Here is a 24,240-nt window from a genome sequence, read left to right as displayed (position 1 = left end):
GAGACATACCGGGCTTATCCCTTCCTGGGTGTAACCCTGGGGGTGCCCAGTGCCAGGCGTGCATGTGGCCGCTTTTCCACGTCGGCATCCTGGCGCGACCTGGCTCCTGGCCCTGGGGCGGCATGGGAGCTCCTGCCGGAAGCCTTGCCTGCAGGCACGGCCGCTCGGTCTCCTGCCCAGCGGCCTATCTGAGCTCCTTTTCCCAACAAAGGACCCAAGGTGTTGGTGCCACAGGGGACAGAGAGAAGTTATTTGCGTTTGCTGAGCAAACAGAGAGGACATTATAAAACAGCTCATGGCCGTGGGCGGTGCGCATTCTGCAGGCGGCCCCGGCGTGCAGCGTGGACATGGGATCTCGAAGCGTCCAGCTCCTGGCCGTACTCCTCGTCCTGGGGGGCGAGGGGCTGTGTGCCCTGGCAGGGGCCCAGAAACCTTGTAAGTGACCACCCGTATGTTGCCCTGTGCAGCTCAGCGTCCTTGACTGGGCAACAGAGCATTCGGGCCCGCGAGCCGGGAGAAGCCCCAAATGCAATGGGCGTATGCGAGTCCCTTGCCCTCGGTGGGTCTCTGTTCTTGTTTGTCTTCCTCAAAGCCACAGGGTGGTGTGATGGGCTCCCTGGAGAGTAGAAGTAGCTAAAAAGGCATCCTGAGCTCTGTGATGTGGGCTGACTGCATTTGTGCATCCTTTCCTGCCATTCGGGAGGGACACCCAGGGGTGTGTGAGACCTCCAGGAAAGGCCTCCTTCCCGGAGAAGGTCAGGGTGACCACAGGTGCTGGGGGGCCGGCTGGGGAGAGGGGCTGGGGCAGGAGGCCCCCAGGGCATCTGGAGCTCACCTTGGTCACCTTTCATCTTGACTTTTCCTGAGGTCCACCATCTTTGCTGAAGTCTTTTCCTTTCTTTTTTTTTTTTTAAACTAATAATTTCTGCAAAACCCTGTTTGTTCCTCAAGACGATGCGTAGTTGAAATCCGGACGAGATGAGACTTTCCGGTTTCCCTGTGTGGCCGCCACACCTGGGGAGGGGTCCGAACGTGCCCCCGAGAGCAGGTGGGGTCCTGTGGGGGGACAGGTTGACCGAGGCTCTCTTCCCAGCCCCCTGCCAGTGCTCACGGATCACAGCCCGTAACAGGAAGAACTGTGGCTTCCCGGGCGTCACCCCCGAGACGTGCTTCAGCGCCGGATGCTGCTTTGACTCCACAGTCCCCAATGTCCCCTGGTGTTTCCACCCCCTTCCGAAGCAAGGTAACCGGCCGGGGAGCTGGCCCTCTTCCTGCCCCCACCCCGGCCACCCAGAAGGGAAGAGACAGCGGCCCCTGGCGCACTAGCCCCACCTGGAGCACCAAGGGTCAGCCACTCGCCGCCCCCCCCCCCCCACAGACATCTGTGAGAAGCCATCAGTTGTACGATTAGAAGGAAAAACAGCTCCCAGGCCTCTCCTAGCTGTAAAGCTGCAACTTCTGAAGGAGCTTTTAAGAGATATGAAGGCAGTTAATAGGACATTCTCCACATAACTGCTCACAGACCTCAAATGGTAAGAGATCCAGTTAAGACTTCCAGGATGTTCTTCTGAGGATGAGGTTTATGGCAGCGCACATTCGCAAGATAGAAGGTCATTATTCGTGCCAACGCGTGCACAGAAGAAAGTTACATGTGCAGAGCACGCCGTGGGGGTGGAGCTCGGCACCCACGGCTCCCTGGGCTCCAAAGGGGACAGGCACATGGCTGGTTATTAGGCAGGGCCCTTTCTCTGGTGGAAGCATTGCTGGCTTTCAGGACTTTGGCAAAATGCTTCACCTGCCTAAAGGGTGCTTACCACCCGTTCTCATCAGAGTACAGTGGTCACCCATTTTACAGATGGGAATATCAGGTCTAGAGAGGCGAACTGAGTTTCCCAAGGCCCCAGGACATCGGACCTGTGGCATCCGTGCAGATCCATGGGTGTCCAGGCGCTGGCGCCAGCCCTTAGACGGTCCTTGGGGGGGTCGCGGTCCAGCAGCCCCTCATAACAGGGAGGCTGAACCCAGCCGCATCCCCGTGGGAGGACGGGCAGAGACGTTGCTGGTTCCTGAGCTGCCCTCACCGAGTGTCCGTGTTGCTCCTTTCCAGAGTCGGAGCAGTGTGTCATGGAAGTGTCCGCCCGTAGGGACTGCGGGTACCCGGGCATCAGCCCTCAGGTGTGTGCGTCTCGCAAGTGCTGTTTTTCCGACACTATCGTCAACGTGCCCTGGTGTTTCTTCCCAATCCCTGTGGAAGGTAACGTCCTGCGGGACGGGGGCTGGGAGCTGGGGCGGGCCCCAAGCCGACCCCAGGCCTGACCCCCATCGGGGCAGTGCCCCCGAGCCCAGGGGGGGACCATCTCCGGAAAAGGTGGCTCTGAGGATGGCTCGTGCAACGGCCATGGAGAGCAGGTCACCTCAGCCACGCCCCTGGATCCCTGCCCAGCTGGTGGTGCCGCCCAACCGACTGTCCTGCAGCCACGGGTTGGCAGTGCCACTAAGTGCCACATGCTGTGCCGGGTGCTGGGGCCGACGTGGACCTTCTCCCGTGGGCCTTGCTCTTCCCTCACCGTGAGCACGACGGACAAGTTCTGCCCGTGGCGGCCTGCTCAGGGCCACCCCGGGAGGGTCCGGTTGTCCCCCCCCCCACTGTTAGCCACAGTGCGTCTCTGACCCTGAGTTATCAACACCAAGGACAGGTCTGGCGTGTCCCCCAAAACGGGCAGCATGCCCTTGCCCATGCCGGACGCTTTCCTTTCCCCGTTTCAGAACATCAGGGTGAGCCAAAGAGCGCGGCAGAGACCTAAGGGTCTCTCTGGACAATTGCTAGTTAGTGGGGGAGAATGGACCCCCGAGAAGTGTCCTCCTGCCCACCCCACCCCGGAGAGGGAGCTCCTTGGGCAGGAAGTCTGGTCAAGGGCCTGTTGATAGGAGCCCCCAGGGCCTGTCAGCGTGGGCTCCCTCAGCCCCCAGACGCTGTCCCCACCCATTGGCATTTCACACTTCTAGATTGCCATTATTAAGAGGAGTCCCTTCCGAGAACCCACCAGGCTCTCTGGGTGTTTGGAAATGAAGAAGACTCACCATCGCATCTCGTGTCTCCAGAGTTCCTGGCTTTCCTTGGTCTGTTTTTTATCCTTTTCACTGGTTCAACATACAGTTTCTTCAAATAAAGAAAACACTTGAAGTCTGCTAAATTTCCTTTTGGCTTCATTGACACAGAAGTGGAGCAACAGAGGGAGAGAGGGAGTGTGCGTGTATACAGGTGTGAGGGTGTGAGGGTGTGTGTGGGGGGGGGTGGGGACAACTCATCTAGCCAGTACAAACCACCCCAGCAGCAAGAGGGAATTCACGATCCACCATCACTCCCATTCCCAATCACTCGTATAGAAACTCAAATGACTTTAGCCCTGAAAACGTCTTGCAGTAACGTCTGATTTCAGATTGCAATTACAAAATTGCCTTGCCTTTACCAAATGCATCCCAGACTACAGCTTTTGCAGGAGTGCGGGGCGCCACCATCCGTCCTGGCGTGGGTGGGGCGGGGTGGGCTGGCTCCGACGCTTCCCATCCTCCACCCCCGAGCCGCTGTGGCAACGTGCCGAAGTCTGGGTCCAAAGAGGAGGTTGACAACTGCCACCGAGGCCAGGCCAGCCAGTGGGGGGGTTTTGGCACAAAACCTAGCGTGTGTCTCCGCGGAAGGGTCCTGGCATTCTTCAGTCGGGGGTGGACATGGGGGGGACACGGGCCGGTCTTTCTGTGGCTTGTCCCTCCTTCCCTATGCCACCTCCAGCCTGAGCCCGCTGCATAGTACTTCTGTCCCGACACCCCTGGACGGAGAGTTTGGGGTTCTGCTCCCAGCACTGGCGCCGTGGCCATACTGCATGCTGGGTTCAGGGCAAGCTCCTGGTTTCATGCCCTCCTTGGGCATTTTCTGGTCCTTGGCCCCCGTCCTCAGGCTGCGGGGGCCCTTGGCACACATCTCTGAGTGCGGGGACAGGGCATGCTTCCTCAGAGTTCTCTCCTCATGCCCCCTCCCCAGTCCTGCTTCCCTGGGCGGGGGTCTCCCCGGTGCAGTGCGCCCTTTGTTCTGAGCCCATCCTGATAACCGAGGGCGGCTCCTGGAAGAACTGCACTGGCCGCCGCCACGGGCCTGGGGGACTTGGCAGATCTACTCCGGGTCAGGTACTCTGACTCTTGCGGGTTACAGGTGCCACTGTGTGGCACCCCACCGTGGTTGGGATAGTGCTGCCCCCCACCTCCTCCTTGAGGTGGGCCACCCTAGGGTCCTCATTGCCCCTAGAATAACAGCTGGTGACATTCAAACCCACCCCATCAGAAAAGCCAACCTTCCTCTTTCTCCTCCTACGATGAGGTAATTCCCTGGTCCCCTCTGCGGTGTCTGCTCCAGTGGGACCCCGCTGGTGGGGGAGCGGGGAGGCTGGTGCACAGGGTCTGGCAGCGGTCGCCCCCAACCGGAGCAGGGGCAGGGAAAGTCCAGTGCTGCCCCTCAATTCCACTGTCGCGGTCTCCCGGCTCCCCAGGTTCGTGCAGTCCTTGCCTGGCCGGCTTAGGTAGACAGATGCTCTGAGAAGCCTTTTGGCCAAGGGAGCAACAGGACATGTCACAGTGCACCTGTGGGCTGATATCCCTGGTGTGTGACCTTGGGGAGGGTCTCCTCTCTCTCAGATTTTCAGCCTTGCTGTTTGTAAACTACAGGTACTAATTCCGTCCTTAGCCGTGTTGCAGTGGGAACTGAAACGAGTCTTCGTGAGCTGCCTGGTACACAGTGGGCTCCTTCCGGAGAGTCTGGACAGAGATGCCTCTGCTCTCTTGTCCTGACAGGACCAGGCGGGGACGTGTTGAAAAACCCCTTCCGTGTGCAGAGCAGCATGGCTGTGTCCAAAATGTGGGTAGAGCCTAAGAACACATACCTACTCCTTACATTCATGACACAGTCACCGTATACTGGACACGCGGACAGTGGATTCTCTATTCAAGGTAGTTATGTTCCATAGAGTCATGGACACTGAATTAGCAAACTCTTGAGCCATTGAGACTGGGAGACACACAGGGTCAGGTTCCTGAGCGCCTCCTAACCAAGTTCATCAAGGATCAATACATGACCTTGCTTGATGTGTGTTTCTGTTTAAAGACCATTTATTTCATATACATTGTTGATGCAGTAACACTGGACTCACAACAACCAGCACTGTAAGTCCTGGCTGGACGTACACGTGTGCACAGCATGTCACAGCCGCTCACCCCCAGGCCACCTGACAGCACTTCCCCACTGTGCGTGGGAACCATCTAAACAGCAAAATCAACAAAAAGCACAAGAATGCATAAAACAAGGTACAAACAGACCATGAAAAGACAGCTGCCTTCACTCTGAGAGCTGAAACAAGAAGGCAGAGCGTCACCTTGTTGGCCTCCGGCTGGCAAAGTTCATGCTACAAATAACTTTTAGCGAGAGGGTGGATTTGCAAATAGGGATCCGTAGATAATGACGCTCGGATGTGTATTCATCATAGGCATTACATATTCATCCCATGTGTTTTGGAGACATGGTACATACACACATATACCCTTAGCTGTTGCTCTGGGGTCCGGGGGCCCAGCCCCTCTGTTGACACCCCTCCCTGCCCCCTTTGCCTAAAGAAAGAGAAGAAAAGACCGAAGCACAGTCTGAACCTCCGTGGGGCCCCTGGAATCAGGGCCCTGCAGAAGAGTGTAGGTGTTACATCTCCAAAATAGAGATACTGCACTTACGTTCTAGATGATCTCTGTATCAAGCTCACTTCCCAGTTGTGTGACCTTGAGAGCTGTACTTAGACATTCTGTGCCTAACTGTACCCATGTGCAAAGTGGGGGTTAAAATTAACAGGATCACTTTTTTAGAGGCTTGTTGTGAGGATCTGATGAGTTAATTTATGAGACGTGCCAACAACAGTGTCAGGCACATAGCAACTGTTTAGTGAGAACGTAGCCAGGCCAGGCTCCCCCACCCGGGGAGACAGAAGTGTCCCCACTGTCTCAGGACACAGTTCTCAGACCCTCCACGATCCTACCTGCTGATGCAGGAAGGCCATTCCCTGCCGAGTCCCCTCCCCAGGGCTCCTCCATGGCTCTGGCCATGCTGTGGTCCCAGTGGGCAGTGGTCCCTGTCCTAGGTTGGCACGATGCTGCCGCCACCTCCTTGGGAAGGGCCTGGCCAGAGGTGTTCCAGTGAAATGGGAATTTGTCAGCTTATTGTCCCCCCCCCTTTTCACAAACCCCTTGCCCAAGGCTTGTCTGCATCTGTGTGAACAGCTGTGGGGGGATTTCCAGGGCATTCCTGGGAGTTTTCTGAGCTTCCCTGAACACAGATGGACTGGGGACAGAGGGATCTCCTTGGTCCACGGCACCTGAAAGAGCCTGATCCCTGCTCCAGCCCAGCCAGGCTCCCCTGGCCGCTCAGACACAGATGTGCCAATACCATGGCTCCAGGCCTGGATGACCAGCTTTCCACAGGGTCCCGAGGGTAGCAGACTCCATATGATTTCCTGTCCTCCGAAGAGAGCACGGAACTTCATAAGTGCTCAACCTTCATTTAGCACGGTCACAAATGTGGCTTTGAGGAAAGAAGGACCACCGTTCTGTTTGTCCTTGGGACAGGTGGCTAATGAACGTGAAGAGCTTCCAGCCAAGGATGCTCACACGTCAGTCCTCTAGTGCCCTCTGCTGGCCGCCCTGGGAGCAGACTTCCCCAGCCTTCACCTATTGGGCACGGTGGGTCTCCCGGGGCAGCAAAGGAGTGCTGACTATACTTAGCCTCCCAATGTCAAGAGAGTCATCTCAATAACTACTGTAAATTGCTAAACTTATCACATAAGTCAGATTGGGCCAGATTTATTGATGTGGGTTTGCAAAGCAGAGGGAGGGAGAGAGGGGAGGGGGGGAGGGGGAGGGAGGGGGAGGACAGAGATCCAGTCTCTTCTTATATTGACACTAATCCTATTGAGAAAGGAAAGAGTTAAGGTCTAGGCAGGGAGAGGAGCTGGCCCCTGCCTGGGCTCTGAGACTATTCCTGGAAGGCAGAGGCTAAACCAGAGCCAACAAGAGACACGGAGGCAGACCACCTGGTCTCGGATGGCCGCGAGTATTTTTCTTTGGCGGCTACAGTGTATCATAGTAAATGACTAAACCCCAAAGAATTAAGTCATGAAGGGGGTCATCAAGAGTCCATGCTCAAACCAAGATGGCGCTAGAAACTCAAAGCCACAAGCTTCCCGGTCAGTTCTCCATAAAAGACTACCAGCAGAAGCCCTCCGTGGCAACCCATTCGGGACCCCCCTTCCCTCTAGAGAGCTTCTTCTTTCCTTTCCTTTCTGCTCTCACCTTCTCTTAATAAACTCTCACTTCACTTCACCCTTTTGTGTCCTCGAGATTCATTCTTCGACTCCGTGAGACAAGAACCCTGCAATCCTGCCACACTATCAGATCAGGGTCCTACAGTTATGACCTCATTTAAGCTTAATTATATCTGTAAAGCCCCTCCCCCGCCACCTCCTCACCCCCTGTCTCCAAATACCATCAACCTGAAGGTCATGGTTTCAACATACGGACTTGGGGGCGGGGTACAACTCAGTCACAGCATCATTAATCAGCTCAGTGTCTTTACACTAGTAACATTGATAATGGTAACACTTATACCTTAAAGGGTTTTTTTTTTAATTACCTCTATTGAGGTATGACTCGATATAAAATTTTCCTGTTTTCGGTGAATTGGTTCGTTGAGTTTTGAAAAACGTACACAGTCATGGAGACACTACTGCAAGGAAGATGCCGAATTCTCTCCGCCCTTTCAAGGTCAATACCCTCCTCCTACCTCCAGCCCCAAGAGACCAATGATCTGCTTTCTTTCACTACAGTTTTGACTCTTCTGGAATCTCACACAAATATTCCACCAGCGTGTGCTCCTGAGCCTGCCTTCTTGCACTGAGCACCACACTCCTGAGCCGCGTCCTGGTCTCTGCGTGTAAGGGGGCTCCCCTCCATCATTTCCCGCCTCTGCCCTGCCCCCCCAGCAGGGACATCTGACACCGGTACCGCCCACCAGCTGATGGACTTCCCGGCAGGCTCCCAGTTCCTTAGTCTGAACCAAGTTTCCATGAACAATTACGTACAGGTCTTCCTGGACTTTGGGTAAATACCTTTTCTCATGGTAAAGATCCGTGGGTAAGATTGCTGGGTAGGGTCGGGAAGAGTCATGCTTAACTTTGTAAGAATCTAACAAATCCTTCTTCAGAGTAATTGTCCTGGTCTGCCTTCCCAGCAACAATGTATGAGAATTCCAGGTATCTCGCATCCTCTCCCACACTTGGCATCATTTGTTTTTCAATTGTAGCCAGGCTCGCTGCGATGCCCTATTTCATTTTCATTTTCATTTATATTTCCCTAGCAGCTAGTGACATGGGTATCTTTTCATGGGCTTATCTTTCTCTTACATCTTCTCTGCTAAAGCCTCTGCCCAAATCTTTACATCATTTTACTCAGGGGTGTTGTCATCTTCACACTGAGCTGTGGGGGCTCTTCATCTGTTCTGCAAATAAGCTCTTTACTGGGTGTGTGTTGTGTAAACACTTGCCCCCAGTCTGTGACTTGCTTTTCCGTTTCCTTAGCAGTACCTTTCAAAGAGCAAGTGTGTTTCCTTTTGCTGAAGCCCACCTTCTTTATGACTCACACTTTGTGTCCCCTGCTAAAAAAATCTGCCTAATCCAAGGCCACAAAGGTTTTTTATTGCATATTCTTCTAGAAGTTTTATAGTTTTAGCACTTGCACTTTGGGTTTATGACACTTTTCAAATTAATTTTTCAGTTTGAATTGGGATATTTTCCTTTATTTTTTATTCTCTGGAACGATCTCTGTAGCCAGGGGACCATTTGCTGTTTGCAGCTTTGTTAGAATTTTCCTGTGAGCGCTTCTGGGCATGAAGATTTCACAGGTTTGTGCCTGGATAACACTTTCTGTTTCTCCTGAAGTTTATTTGAGCTTTCTGTCTCTATTGGAGCAATTTTGGTGAACCGACCGCACTTTTCCTAGGGACTTATCCAGCGCATCTAGATTTTCCAAATTTCACAGAGTCGCATAAAGTGGTATAGAGAAGCTTTATATAATTTTTAAAGTTTCCTCTGTTTCAACAGGTGTTTCCCCTTCGTCAAGCCTTATTTTGTATACTAGGGTTTTTCTCCTCCTTTTCCCCCTCCTTGAATTGGTTAGTTGGTGGTTTGAAATTTTAGCTGTTTTTGTTTTTGTTTTTTTTAAGAACAGACATTTCGATTTTTGCTTAATCGTACGCTTTTCCCCTCAGCTCCTTCATCAATTGCTTTATTTGGGCTCACGCTGGGAATTTAATCCACTTATTCTTTTTTTTAAGATTTTATTTATTTATTTGACAGATTAGAGGCACAGTGAGAGAGGGAACACAGCAGGGGGAGCGGGAGAGGGAGAAGCAGGCTTCCCGCCGAGCAGGGAGCCCGATGCAGGGCTCGATCCCAGGACCCTGGGACCATGACCTGAGCCGAAGGCAGACGCTTAACGACTGAGCCACCCAGGCGCCCTTAATCCACTTATTCTTGATCTGTGTTTAAAGCTATACATTTTACTGTCATCAATATTTTAAACATTCTTCATAAATTCAGAAATATGTTGTTTTTATCATGATTTAAAAAAAATTCTGTAATTCTGGTTTGTAGTTTATCTTTTAGCCGTAAATGTTTACTTTATATTTAAAGTATGTAAATATCCATGTGCAAAAACCTTTTAAAAATATTGTCCTGATTTCCTAGTTTTGTTGCCTTTGACCACAGACTGATTGTAAGGCTTCTGTTCTGTGGAACGTCATGCTTTCTTGGTGAGCACGTGGATGATGAAGTTTTGCCGTTCTTTCCCATGGGTACTTAATAGGTCCCGTTGTCAGGACCTAAAGCCTGATGTGCATGTGTCCCTAAGATCTACCTTACTGATTACTTTGCTGGAGTCTCTATTTCCTTACTTAGATTTCTGTTCACATGACTTGTCTTATGCCCAGCATGGTGTCCCCAACGTTCATCAGTTGTGTTTTTATCCATTTCTGCCTGCATGACCCATTCTTTCTGGTTTGTAAAGCAGAATACATTTGCCTAGCCTTTTATGGGTACAAACATTTATAACTGTCACATCCTCATTGCGACTTGTGGCTTATAAAGTGTCCTTCTTAGTCATGTGTGAGTGCTTTGGCCTGAGTTCTCTTTTGTGGGATCATCGAGATGGCATCCCCTACTCACTCAGTGTCCTGCTAGATAAATCCCTTCTGATCATTAGTGTTTTAAAGTTCTATATTTTTAGCAATCTACTGATAAATTCCAATTATAATTTTTAATCATGATGACTATTGGTTAAAAGCAGAAAGCAAATGGAATCCTGATCAAGAAATACAGGAAGTGAATGAAGAGAATCATAATACAAATAATTACAGTGAAAATCCATCCTTGGATCTTCAGCAGGTAAGTTATCTATTGGATTGACTTAAAAATCTTGTTGAGAGCATGCACGTTTCTCCAGAAAGTAAAAACAATGTTAAAAAAAAAAAAGACCAGAATATAAACTATTGTGTTCTTAATGAAACACTTATCAGAAAAAAAATATTTGTATATCAATTCACTTTACCCTATACACTACAAAGTTACTACCCATTATTTTTTGTAATTCCTAAGAAAGAGCTTGAGGCTTTGTTTTCTGTGAGAAGTGTCAACAGACGGGAGGGTTGGGCAGCATTGCTTAATGTCTGCTTTTATCCTGCCTACCACTCTTGATCCTCATAATAACATATGAGTTCTTTATTAGCTCTAGAATCTGAACTTTTCTGCTTTGTGGCTACAGTGTTCTGCAAAATGTAACTTGGTGCACTGAGTATATTGAATTATGATCCAAATGATCCTTATCATGGCAAATGAAACCACGTGGGGTTCCTGTCTGCCTGCTCTCAGTTAGTTTTACGGGTCCATGTAAATGTGATGATGAGCAAATGCTCAGCCTCCGATTTCCATCACTCAGTAGCCACTGGGCGGGCACTTGCCTGGAATGAAGCAGTTTGCCCGATAACTAACTTCTCGCCTCAGGGTGGAGCTCTGTGTTACAGGATTCCTCACCCGTGAGCCTCAGGCCAGGGTCGACCTGTTTTATTCCCTTCACTGATCCATCCTGCGGCCACAGACACCCGAAAGCAAGGACTTCCGTCCTCCTGTAGATGGGTGCTGAGCAGCAAGCAGCTTCCAGCTCAAGGGAGCGAGCCAGAAAGTCAGCTGAAGCCAGGGATCTGCTCCAAGACCAGTCAGCCGCTCTGGGCATCAAACTCAGGAGTCTGGTTAGCAAGTTAGACCAAGTCCCGTGGAACTGAGTCACGAGGGACCAAGGATGGCTATCATTTGCACCCCCAGATCATCGCAATCCGTCTTCCACCACATATGCTCCAAGTCTGGGGATGTCTCACTCCGCCCTGATGCCCTGGAGAGAGGCGCCTTCTTGCTGCATTTTCTTCATGTTTAGGCAACACATCCCCCATTGACTCGATGACGTCCCTTCCACCTGGCAGAGCCCAGTGCAGTCCCCCTTTCCTTCAACACCGCCTCCATTAGAAGAGTGAGACGCTAATGTTGATACCCCATGCCCGCATATCTTTCCTCCCACAGCCTGCATGTGTGTTTGTGACCTCACTTTTGAAATTAACATATTCACCTGCCGGATCCTTCTCCGTGTGCCGAGCCACTGGAGGGCAGTCGCTACAGCTCTAGGGAGGCAGCCCGGATCCCACAATGTGGTCTTTGACTTTGACTTTAGGATGCCCTCTCCAATGACTGCAGTTCTCTTATCAGTGTTGACCACATCATCTTCTTCCTTTATAACCACCCACAGTACCTGGGCTGAAGCCTATGCACACAAAGAATGTTTGATAAATATTGACCGATTGTTCTTTGTTCAATAACTTATCCACCTATAGGAGCTCAGCAAATATTAAACACTTTGGTAAAACCCCTCAAGTCGTTCAAAACAAGATATCGTAGAGCGCTATGTATGTATGAATAATCTGCTAATGAACACAGTATTAACTTCTTGCCATTTGATATGCAAAACAGGGCTATTACGAGTCTCGAGACCTGGTGGGTACCTTTATAACTAAGAACTACAGGGAGGCACTGGTCACTGAGGCTGGCTCTTGCCTGTGATGTTGCCATTCTTTGTGAACTCACACTTTGCTTTCAGTTCCCCGATGGATTATATACTCAATACGGTGCATACATGACAGCAGGGCAAAAGCATTCTTTGAAACGTTGATGTGATGGCGAGTAACGACAGAGTGAATGTGAGAGATATACTGGTTTCGAAGCCAACAAAAGTCCATGTGGCACCTTTAACACAAACCAGCCAGAATCCCTGTGAGGAGCAGCCCTGCAGAGGGGGCTGGCTGTGAGGAATTTCTCCCCGCTCCCCACCCCGAGGAATCTCCCTCCCCTGCATAGACAGGTGCAAGGAAGCATGTGGAGAATCTGGCCCAGGTCATCTGGCACATTCCCTTTGATGGTTCAATATGTTTTTTGCTTTTGGCAAACAATGCATTTCTTAAGGATGGGATCTGCTTTCGATTTCTTTTGAATTTCCTAAAAACTAATGCGGCTGAGCTAAAACTTGGGATGTGGTGGAAAGAATCAGGTATGATATAAGGTTGCCTTTTATGAGATGTGAGATACTTTCAATTCTGATCATTCTTATGCTAACTTTTAGTGAAAAATCTAATGGGCCATTTTTCCTCCTCTGATGGATTAGTGCTCATTTCTAGAAAGTCAGAATCACAATCTGTAGTTTATTCTCTCTGACGGACTTTGAAGTCAAGGCTGAGATGGTACACAGCAGGGGACACACCAGCAGCATATTTGGGTTCAGAGATTAATAGTATGAACCCACGATGGCTTCCTCGGCACTCCCCTGCTGGGATACCAAGTCACGCTCAAGCACGCTCTTCCTCCCCGACCCGGGACATAGTCAGGTCTCCATATCGAGCAGATTCGGCAAACCTACTAATAACGGAGAGAAAGTTGAGATTGCACTGCAGAGGCCCAGGAACCTAGGAATCAAAATCAGAAAACTTGGAATGACTGGAGCCGTCATTTGCTATTAAGATGGATGCTGGATGGGATTCCAGAGTGGTCCCTCCCTCATCCCGGACCAGATAAACCCCTTTGATATTGACCAGGCATCCCGGACGGAACACTAAAATGGCTCCTCCAGACCAGGCCCCCAGTGTTCAGATCCCGCGCCTCCGAGCCGGCTTCTCCCAGGCTTGGTCACTCTCGGCGCTTTCTCCCCCTTGCTTCCCAAACCGCTTTATGGTATCTGGATTTTTTTAAAATAACAATTTTCAGCAGCCAGATTTCAAATCCTCTTTCTTAGAGAAACAGTATGTAAGGTAGGGTGCTCCTCTCTATATACACACCACCCAGATTTATTCATGTTGGACTTCTGTTCTATTTGCCTTGATACCTCTCATTTTATAAAAAGAAATAAAACAAGGGAAGTACCACCTTTACCTGTTCTTTCCCCTCCCTTCCTGGAGTTAACCACCATTCTGAAGTCAGTGTATATTATTCCTACGCATACCCCTAAACAGTATGTGGTGCTTTTTGTTGTTGTTTTTTAAATAATCAGAAATGGCATTATAATACACAGGCTTTTGATCTTATATTTTACACTTTAGAAATTTATTCTTATTGATAAAAATAGGTCTGATGCATTCATTTTCATGTGGGGTGCATTCCCCTATTGATTAGCAATTATGTATATTATCCCCAGTGTCTTCCTATCAAAACAATATGCACTTGTTTCATTTACTAGGTATTGTCAAAATGCTTGCCCAAGTAGATGCACTAATTACATTCAGCAACTTTGAGGAAGAGTTCCTTTTTCCCCATACCCTTGTCAGTATTTTGTGACATGGGTACAATCCATGTGAGCGAAATGGTGTGTAAATGTTAGTTTCTTTTGTCATTCCCAACTGTGAGGGACATTGGGTCTCTTTCCATCCTTTACAGTAAATTACCTCTGCGTGTATTTTAAAAACTGTTGTTTGTCTTTTTCTTCTTGGTTTGTAGAAATTCTTTATGTATCCTCGATAGTGATCCTTTGTCGATTGCGTGGGTTTTAAATATCTTTTCCTAGTTTGTGGCTTGGCTTTCTTATTCACCTGTCACGTCTTGCTGAATAGGTAGCCTGAATATTAATTGAATCAAGCCTATCAACTGTACCTTCACGACATCTGTGATTTTAGAAAATCTCAAGAAATCTTTAAAACCACAAAATTATAGGACACAAAGTTAATATAGAAATGGATTGTGTTTTTACATATCAGCAGCAAACAACTGGAAGTAATCACCCGAGAATAAAGGCAATCTTACTTCTTCTTTCTAATCTTTATGCCTTTTTTTTCCTTCTTGCCTTATTACATCTATTAGAACCCTTACAATGTTAAATAGAAATGAGAGTAAGAATCCTTGCCTTGGTCCCAGTCTTACAGGGAGAAGGCTCATATTTTACCGTGAAGAATGGTGCTGAGGTGTTTTTTGGTAGATGCCCTTTATCAGATGATGAATGGTCCTCTCTATTCTTAGTTGTCTGAGAGTCTTCACCATGTGTGAGTTTGACCTTTGTTAGATGCTTTTAACACGTTTGTTGAAATGATCACAGTTTTTATTTTCATTTTTTCTATTAAGGTGGTGAATTGCACTGATTGATTATCTGATGTTAAACCTACCTTGTTAACGTTAGATAAACCCTTGTCACCCATGATGTGTTACTGTTTATGGTATCTTGCTGGATTCAGCTTGTGAATATTTTAAGTTTCTCTGAATCTATGTTTGTGATGGTCTTTCATAATTCATAAAATATTAGCCAGGTTTTGATAGTAGATTTATGCTGGCCCCACAAAATGATCTGGGAAACAGTCCTTCCTCATCTTCTTAGTTTGTGTGAGATAGGAGCTCTTTGACAGAATGACACGGTGAAACCATCTGAACCTGAAATTTACTTTGCGGGAAAGATTTTGATAGTAACTGCAAAATTTTCCATAGAAATCGGGCTATTTAGATTTCCTATTTATTCTTGTGTCCATTTGGTAAATTGTGTTTCTCAGGGACTTTGTCCATTTTATCTGAGTCATCAGATTTGTTGCTATAAATATTAATTAATGTTATTCTGCATATTACCTGCTTTTCCTTTTAATGCCTGTGGGACTATAGAGATAGCCCATCTTTCATTTCTGATATTGGCAATATGGGTTCTCTTTCATTGTTTTCTTGATGGGTCTAGTTAGAAACATATCGATTGTTTTTTTATCTTTTCAAAGATCCAGCATTGTTAATTTTTTTCTTGCTTTTTTTTTTTTTTCTATTTCATTTCTGTTAGACCTTGTGATGCTATCCCCCAGGTCCTGGAAGCTTTGTCTATTTTTCACCTTTCCCCGCTCTGTTCTTTCCCACGTGAGGTGGAAACGTCTGTGAGGAAGAAGAGAGCCCTCACCAGAAGGCAACCGTGCTGGTGCCACGATCCTCGACTTCCAGCCTCCAGATCTGTGAGAAATAAAGGCTGTTATAAGCCACCCAGACCATGATCTTCTGCTAGAGCAGCCTGAGCATGCTGAGGGCCAGACACACACGCTCATATCCACACACGAGTGTCCCATCAGTACATACATCAAGTATGTCAGGGCACGACGGAGCATGACGCACTCACGTTTGATCCCATGGCTTGTGTGGTTCCAGAGCTTTGAAGAGTACCTGTGCTTGTGTTCCATCAAAGTCACATGGACTCGGAAATGACCACCACCCACTGGGGGGCTGGTGGGAAGCCCCCTCGGCAGGTGGACCTCGTCCCACTGGTTCAGGATGATCCCCGTTCACACTTCTCCTCCCGGTATAATCATTACTAGTGCCCTGTAGGCTCTGAAAAGTGTCCCAGTTTGGACAACTCATGACACAGTCGCCTCCCTAAGGGGCCTCCCCTGGCCTCGGGGGTTGGCGCCTGGCCCAGCTTCAACCAGGATATGGGAGTCTCACAACTGCCCACCAGCCTGTGTTGTCTTAGCCTCCCTTGAGACAAGGAAATGAGAACAAAGGACTGCTTGACGACTATTTGGGTGAGGTATGGGAGTGCAGGAGAGGGTTCTACAAACATTGGTGCCTGATTACATATGGCCAGTGATCTGTAGAGACCAGAGACTGGAGGTGCACAGGGAGGACAAAGCAGGCCCAGGACGGGCGTGGAAGCACAGGGTTGTGGTTGGCAGGATGGACGGGGTCCGGGTGCAGGGGCACCAAGCACCAGGCGGAGCTCCTGGGAAGCCCAGTCAGGGTGGGAAAGGGGAAGGTCCCCGGGACACGAGCTCTCCAGGTCTCTGGCTGTGTGTTTTCCTCCCCGTTGTGAGAAGATGCAAGTGAAGGTAGATCTCAGAGCTAGCTGTGCTTCGAGTGTAGCAAAGGCCGTTGAACTAGGTGGTTCCAGCGAGAGAGCTCTTCCCTCGCACTCTGGAGGCCAGAAGTCTGAAATGAAGGTGGGGAAGCGGGGCTCCCTCCCAGGGCGCTGGGGGAGGGTCCCTCCTGCCTCCTTCACCCCTGGAGGCTGCAGGCAGTCCTTGGCGCTCCTCGGCACTTTGCTGCATCCCCCCCAGCCCGGGCCTCCATTGTCACATGTCATCTCCCCGAGAGTCTGTGTTTCTGTCCTTATAGGGACACCAGTCATATTGGATTAAGGGCCACCCCATTCCAGTCCGACCTCATCTTCATTTAAATAATTACACTTGCCACAACCCAGTTCCAAACAAACCATTCTCGGGGGTTCCAGGAAGGATATGAGTTTGGGAAGGGCACTATCCATTCCAGCACTCTTGGGAAGTCACTTGGCAACATGGCTGGATTCACAGGGAAATGCACAGAGGTCGGCAGGGGGCCATCTTCCGCCTTTCCTGGCCGTCCTCCGGCTCAGGGCCGCGCCAGGGGCTGGCAAGCGACAGGTGCAGGTCAGGGTCATCTCCCTGTCCTGTGTCAGTGCAACTACCCGAGCCTGGGCTTCCTGTTGGAGCGGGTCCAGTTACTCCAGAAAAGGCCGCCCTGAAAGGCGGGGCTGCCTGTGAGGGGCCCGGTGCCCCCAGGCACTTCTGCTCCCAGCTATTAGCTCTGTTTGTTTCTGACTTATCTCTCTCCCTTCAGTGTCTGGGTCATCAGCTAACTCATTCCTGGGACACATTCCTTGTTGTAACAGCCGCTGGGCTGATGCAACAGCCCCAGCCCCCGGGAGCTCTGGGGTTAGAGCTACTGTGGCGGAAACCACCAGCAGTAGACTTCGGGCTAGACGTCCGTTCCTCCAGAACACCCAGGGGCGTCTCATGCCCCCATATACGCCGGGGGCAGGAGGTGCAAGCCCCAGGAGGGGCCTCCTAGGGCGCTCGGCCTCTGTCCTGACTCACCCTCTGTTCTCCCCTCCTTCTCCAGAGTGGGTGGGGGACTCATCTGCACAGTTCTACCCCCCACCCTTTGTCCTCAGTGTAAACCACGCCAAAGACCGGAGCCTCCAGGAAGGGTCTGGAACCCCCCCCTCCAGGAAGCAGGAGGAAATTCTATGCAGGGCACAGAGGGAGGCGCCCACACCCAGGGCAGCTGTAGAATGAGTAACAGCCGGTCAATAGGAGGCTCCCCCGGCGGGTGTGTGAGCCCAGGGCTAACCCAGGTGTACCAATTAACCGGACTGTGTGTCTTTTCCCCCCATCTGGCCCTCCGCTGGCTTGAATAACCCAGAGTGACAATCTTAGTGAGCTGAGAGGTAGCACAGAATATATAAGCCTGCGTAGGCCGTGTTGACTCTTGTGTTGGGTGAGTTAGCAGTGCCTGCCGGGGACACCCTCAGACCCTCACCCGTCTGTGAACTCCTCTTCACTCCTCAAGACCCAGTTCAGACTGCACTCCCAACGAGAAGCCTGCTGGGCGGCGTCCCATCAGCTCTTACCACATTGCATCACAATCCACATAATCAAGACTTACTCTCCCTCACTGGACTGTGGGCTCTGAGGTCAGGGGCTCTGCCTGGTGTCCTCAGGGTCCAACACTAGCAGGTGGAGCACCTCGCCCTCGATCCACACCCAGTCCCTGCTTGTGGCATATACTTGCCTATGGCCATGCACTCTGCAGGTGGGAGGTCGCAGCCCCAGCACTCAGGGCCAGACCGCCCGCTGCTTGGACTCGTCCGGAGGAACCTCACCTTCCCTGGGACACTGGCACACAAAGCCCAGGGCAGGAGGGATCCCAGGGCAGTCCAGGCATATGGCCAGGGAGACTGCAGCAGAGGAGAGATGTCAGAGGCCGAGGAAGGAGAGAGCCCCCAGCAGGAGCCGGGGGGTGCTCACCCTAGATTCAGGGGCGCCCAGGGCAGCCCCTTGTTAGGACGGGGCTGGTGACCAGTCCTGGGTCTGGTGTTCATTCATTCCTGGAAGATGAACGTCCCCCTCAAAAGGAGCGGGGAGGCTGGGGACGGCCACAGGCCCGTGAGCTCTGGAAGGCAGGGTGGACTCTTTGGACCCCATCCTCTGCCGCTGGCTGGAGGGTTCACTAGAGCAGAGAAGAGGAACACACAGGACGTCCCCCACACAAACAGGTACCCAAAGCTCCAGTCCCCACGGGCCAGCTCAAGCCTGCCGTCCTCGGAGAAGTCAGTGCTGTCCCTGGCCGGCAGCCCGAGCTCTGCTCTCGCTGTCCCCATGCCACGGATGCCCCATCAGACCCGGGAGCCTGGACCCTCGGTGGCCTCGGCTGCTGGGCCACACCCGGCGGGCGACGGACGTATGTCCCCAGGCGCCTGGCTCAGCTCTGCGTTACCTACTCGTGCAGGCCCCGTGAGTGAGGCACTCTGGGACAGGCAGGGAAACTGAGGAACAGGTGGTAAAGTGACTCAGGGCCAAATCTCTCAGCTTCCCATCAGAATCCCAACATGATTCTGTTTGTCCACGGGGGACTCTTCAAGGGCAGGGATTTGTCACCTCAGCACAAGCCCCAGGCTCCGTTGACATCAGCTGAGCTAAACCGAAGCAAAAGGCAGGGTGGTTTTCCTCTGTGGTGGTGGTTCTGGGTGCCGGCTTCACCAGCATTCATCTGAATGACCTGCCCAGGCTGGACGGGCAGGGGACAGCATCCGTATGGGTCCAGCTCCCCAGGGGATTCCAAGTGCGGTCAGACGGAAGCCAGGGCGCCCCAACAGCGTTCCAACAGCTGGCCCTTCCAAGCCCGATCCCGGGTGTTTGGGCTTTCCTGGAACCTGGCCCAGCTCCACAACCTGGCCGGGCCTGAGGATATCATGGGGAGTGCAAAGGCAGAGGTCTGTCCGGAAAAGGCTCCCAGGGATTTTCTCTACGATGATCTCTTCATAACAAAACTTGTGCCATCTTTCAGCTTGGGCACACACTCTCCTGGGAGCAAAGCAAAGCCCTGAAAACAACACAGACATTGCTCTGTCTTCAGCCTGCAGGGGTGAAGAAGGGGGTGAAGAGCAGACGGTGGGGGCTTGCTGCGTAGGAAGGGCTAGGCCTGGGCTGTTGCAAGGTGGGACCCAAGCCTCATCGCCAACGCGTGCAGAGCCAGGCCCCATCAGTCACTGGGTGGAGGACAGCCCTGGGGGCAAACTCCGGGGTAGTTCAGGTCCCCTTCCAACCCCGCACCCCCACCGGGGGCTGAGGTGACCTGCCAGGTGCACCTGCTTCCGGGTCCTACACAGCTTCCTGGATCCCGGCTCTGCCGGGCCCACGAGAGGAAGCCCTGACAGGCACCTTATGTCGGGAGCCCTTAGTTCATTCCTCTGGAAGATGGGTATAATTATTCCCAGTCTTGTTTTGATAAGCTGTTATAGAATAATTTCCAGGATATATCTTTCATTAAAAAAAAGAAGACAAGCTGAACAAAGACATCTAGTAAGTGCTCATTTGGGTTAAAAACGTGCTTAGGTCTAGAGAGAACATTTCTGGAAAAATACTTAAGAAAGTGTTAAATGCAGATACCTCTGGACAGGAGAGGACTTTTTTGGATTGTCTGCTTTTTCAAAACCTACTGCATGTATTCTATTTTTATCAGAATGCTACAATCTATCAAACTCAATTTTCTTAAAATATTGAATAAGTGTATCAAATACATTTATGAAAGTGTACTTAAGAATAACAAATAACTCTTGCTGTCAACAAGAGAAACAGAAAGAACAGGATTTTCAAGAATTACAAGGGAGGAACAAGATGCGCGCACAGCGGGCCTGAATCCCGGGCGGGACTCGTCTTTTCAAGTCCCCGAGGCTGGTCTTGGTCCCGGGCGCCGTGGTCACTGCCTTCTGGGCTGCTCGTGGCCGGGTTTCTGGCCGTTGCCCAGCCCCACGCTGAGCCTTCATCCTCTCCCCCAGGCCAGGCTAGCCTGGGACTCACAGCCCAGCTCCCCAGGGAGGAGTGGTAAACCGGGGACCGGAGTCTGGCCTCTCAGCTGGCTTGCTACCACGGCGGTGGGGTCAGACTGGCCTGTCCCCCTTCGGGAAGATGAGCCGCCGGGGGCTTCACAGTCCAGCGCAGGGAAAAGTAGGTGCGGCCAGAGGAGGGGAGGGCCGTCCCCAAGCAAACAGAAGCCAGAGTACCTGTACAAACAGCGGGGTATAAAGGCGTCCCCTTGGCCGACGTGGCAAGTTCGCCGAGCAGACGGGTCCCCAGAGCCCGCCCGCCCGCCCGTGACCATGGAGGCCAGAGCGCTCCGGCTGCTGGTGGTATTCCTGGTCCTGGGGTCCTCCAGCTGGGCAGCAGCGTACCAGGGCCTGTGTGAGTACTGCTCAGGCTTCCTCTTCACGCCTTAGGAAGGAGGGGGCCGGGGCCGGCGTGGGGTGGGCAGAGGAGGAGAAGGGATGCAAGATGCAGGCTCAGCGGGCCGTGTGGGGGCTTGAGGAAGGTGACCAGGCCCCCACGTTAACTAGCAATTGCCATTTACCGGATGCACACGGTTCCTCTCAATAGCCCTACCAACTGGGTCTTGCTGTTTCCATTTCACAGACAAGGAAACCGAGGCTCAGGAAGTTAGTAACTGACTGCATGCAACCCTCTCAGTCGGTGCTGGGACCAGGTTAGAACCCAGGTTAGAATCTGGCCTGGCTGGCAGCCTCTGCCAACCCTACCACCCCGCTGCCTTCTTGGCCGCAGATTTCTCATCTACCAGAGAGGTCTTGACACGCTGTGTTGGCGCATTTACCAAACAGAAAGACCAATGAATACGGTTTCTTCCAGAATGTTTTCAGTGCACACGGACAATTTCCACTTAGCCCTGGCCTTGCACCTGCAGGTGGGGGGTGTGGCTGTCCCATCCACCCAAGTTTGAAGAAATTAGGGTGTGGCTCTTATCAGGTGCCGAAGGGAGCGGCTCCCAGCCTGGGTGCCCGCCAGAGTCACCCGGACGGCTTTGCACATCCTGCAGCCCGGGATGCGCCCCCCGCCCCCCACGCCACAGTGTCTCTGGGATCCCAGCGCGAGCGAGGTTCGGGAAGCCCTGGAATGAGGAATTACCCAGTGGCAGGGATAGGGGAGGATTTCAGGGATTTCCTGTGGTTTCTGTTTTCCTAAGGAAAATCCTGTTAAGTGACCAGGCGAACATTGCAGAACTTGAGCAACATAGGCTTGCTTCAAAAACAAGTGTTGAGGACGGAAGGATGTGCCAGAAAGATGGGACACACCAAGGGTTTGGGGGACAGGGAGACACGGAAAAGGAAGGGAAAACAGCCTGCATTGTGATTTTCTGTTTTAAGTGTGTATCTCCTATTATACTATTCATTTCTTTAAGGGAGCAGTTTGTGTTGATAAAACAGTGAAGGGGAACCTTGTTTCTGGGTTTGGGGGCCCCCAGATGGCCAGGGGGAAGGAACCGCGGCCCACGGGCCCCTGACAGGACCCTGGGGGCACACAGTGCGAGGGGCACCCTGGCCAAGGCCCAGAGCTCCCACAGGGCAAGTAAAACCTTCTGCGGGAAGAGCGTCCTCCTCAAGCAGGTGTTGGGGTTCAGGGGGGTCATTTGCTTTGAACTCAGAAGCCGGGGGGAGGCTGCGCACTGGCAAACTGAAGTCAGCAGACCCACCCGCGCTGACCGGGTGTTGTTTGGGACAGCGACGAACCTGTGTGAGGTGCCGGCCAAGGACAGGGTGGACTGTGGCTACCCCCACATCACCCCCGAGCAGTGCACCAATCGGGGCTGCTGCTTCGACTCCAGCATCCACGGGGTGCCCTGGTGCTTCAAGCCTCTGCAGGACACAGGTGAGCGGCCCCGCGGGCACGGCATCCCTCCTGGGTCCCCGGAGGCCACGCACGCCGGGCAGGGCCCCCAGCGCCGCGGCTGTCCATCGGCGGAGGCGTCAGCCAGGGGCTGCCCCTGCTGTCCCTTTGCTGAGGGGTCTGTGCCGACTCTAAAAGCCGTTGTTTCGAAAAGGTGTTCAAAGTCGAGGTGCTACGTACAGGGAGCTAGTTTAAAAACTCTCCTGGAGCGAAGTGGAAAATGCACAGGTTTGGGAAGCTGGGCCAGTGTCTGAAGCCACATTCAGCAAACAAAGCCCTGTCTCGTTTGTGAGGTGCTCCTGGCGGGACAGACAGTGGCGGCCCCAGGCACGGAGCCCCGGTGCCTCCCCGCACCCCACCACCTTCCCCCAGCCTGCCTCCACCCGCGGTGCAGCGGGGCCGGGACTGCCATTCCGGGGGAAGCCCGGGGCAGCCACAAGCAGGGGTCCGCGCACGCGGGGGCGGGGGCAGGGTGGGGGGGGTGCAGCCCTGGCTCCGTCAGTCCCACCCCACATCTGGGGCGTGAGGTCTGCTAGAAGCCACCTGGCAGTCCAGGTGCCGGCTCATCTTCTAAGAAGGACACAGGCGCCTACGAAAGGCACCTTCCTGGAATCAGCACGTGCGCCCTTTGTCCCCCGGAATGAGGGAGTGGGGCCGCCTTCCGGCTGATGCCAGCATCCTGATGGATGATGGGGCCCCCGCCCACTGCCCCCGGCCTCCTCCCCGTTCCTGGCAAATCCAGGCAGAGGCCCAGATAAGGCTTCGGGACCAGGAGGGAGTTGTCCATTGCCTCTCTGCTGGCTGTCCCCAGTCTTTGGGGCCCCTCAGCGGGGGGCAGGGGTTATACCTTCTCCTTTGGGAGCTGACAGCGGCCCTGCCGAGGCCCATCCTTTCTATCACCTGCCTGAACCCCTAAGTTCTGGTGGGACATATGGCTATTCTCCACAAGGTCAGACACTCAACGCTTTCCTAGTGACCTGGGGAGAACGCAGGCCAAGGCACTGACCTTGGAGCCTGTCTTGACCTTGAGAAGCCAGGCACCCAGTGGGTGAGGTCGAGGCTGGTCATGGGGATGCATGCCTGTGCTTTGTTTCCAGAATGCAGATTTTGAAGCAACGTCCACTGGCCCTGGACACCCCGGGAAATGACCCTCCACACTCGGGGCACCCTGCCTGTGTCCTCTGCCGGCTGTGGCTCATCCCTGCTTTTCTCCTACCCTGCTCCCAGCAAGCCCCTTCACTGAAAGCTAAGGCCTGGGGCCTGATGTCTTAACGAATAAAGAAAGATCCCAAACTCAGCATGAGGGCTGTTCCTCTTTCCTGAGACTCCATGCTCTTGTGTTTTATTTCTGCCAAGTGGCTCTCCTTTCTCAGCCTCTCCCAGATGGGGGTGGTGGGAGGGGGTGCGAGCGCCTCCAGCCCAGGGCCTCCCAGTCCCCCCCCCCCCCCCCCCCGAGCTGAAAGATGACCCTCAGTAGCTGCACTGTTTGCATGAGGATGTGGCAGGTCTCAGACCAAGCCTGACACCGCAGGGAGGCCCAGTGGTTTTCCAAGTGGCCACCACCTCGTGCAAATTCAGAAAAGACATTTCAAATATAAGTTTCAAAAAAAAAAAAAAAGGTGGTTAATGTCTTCCTTCGTGAAGAGAGCAAACCAATAAAGCCATCTTACCAACTGGCACTTTTTTGTATTTATTTGCAAGTCAAGTGTAATAGCTGTGGCCCCTTGGTGGTCTTTTACCTTTTTCTTCTGAAAACGGAGGCAGCTTTCTGAGGAAATGAGCTAGTCTCACCATGAGGACTCTGTCTCGGGTTCTCATGAAGTCCTAACGACCCCTAGATGCAGAGCTCTTCC

General features: G+C 52.2%; 2 protein-coding genes and 1 long non-coding RNA gene across 6 annotated transcripts; all 3 read left to right on the top strand.

Moving 5' to 3' along the window:
- The first annotated feature begins 328 nt into the window (after window positions 1-328).
- Window positions 329-3,179, top strand: TFF2 (trefoil factor 2). Its single transcript, XM_073887046.1, has 4 exons — window positions 329-435; window positions 1,094-1,243; window positions 2,108-2,254; window positions 3,007-3,179. Exons 1-4 carry the CDS (start codon window positions 348-350, stop codon window positions 3,018-3,020), a joined length of 399 nt encoding a protein of 132 aa, XP_073743147.1. The 5' UTR covers window positions 329-347; the 3' UTR covers window positions 3,021-3,179.
- Window positions 3,180-7,938: 4,759 nt separating this feature from the next.
- Window positions 7,939-15,644, top strand: LOC112816710 (uncharacterized). 4 transcript variants are annotated; one of them, XR_012376528.1, is made up of 3 exons: window positions 7,939-8,336; window positions 10,426-10,523; window positions 15,472-15,644. It is a non-coding gene; the product is annotated as an uncharacterized lncRNA (long non-coding RNA). The 4 variants fall into 4 exon arrangements; XR_012376530.1 differs by having other exon boundaries at window positions 10,423-10,523; XR_012376527.1 differs by having other exon boundaries at window positions 9,438-10,523.
- A 5,104-nt stretch (window positions 15,645-20,748) lies between these two features.
- On the top strand, window positions 20,749-23,985 carry TFF3 (trefoil factor 3). Its single transcript, XM_025863575.2, has 3 exons — window positions 20,749-20,893; window positions 22,223-22,369; window positions 23,485-23,985. Exons 1-3 carry the CDS (start codon window positions 20,812-20,814, stop codon window positions 23,496-23,498), a joined length of 243 nt encoding a protein of 80 aa, XP_025719360.1. The 5' UTR covers window positions 20,749-20,811; the 3' UTR covers window positions 23,499-23,985.
- The last annotated feature ends 255 nt before the right edge of the window (window positions 23,986-24,240 follow it).

This window comes from Callorhinus ursinus, unplaced genomic scaffold, assembly GCF_003265705.2.
Source record: "Callorhinus ursinus isolate GAN/ISIS: 27379988/994484 unplaced genomic scaffold, GSC_fseal_2.0 scaffold75, whole genome shotgun sequence".
Classification (NCBI taxonomy): Eukaryota; Metazoa; Chordata; class Mammalia; order Carnivora; family Otariidae; genus Callorhinus; species Callorhinus ursinus.
The sequence above is the reverse complement of the archived record's forward strand: the minus strand, read 5'-3'. Positions and strand labels throughout refer to the sequence as shown.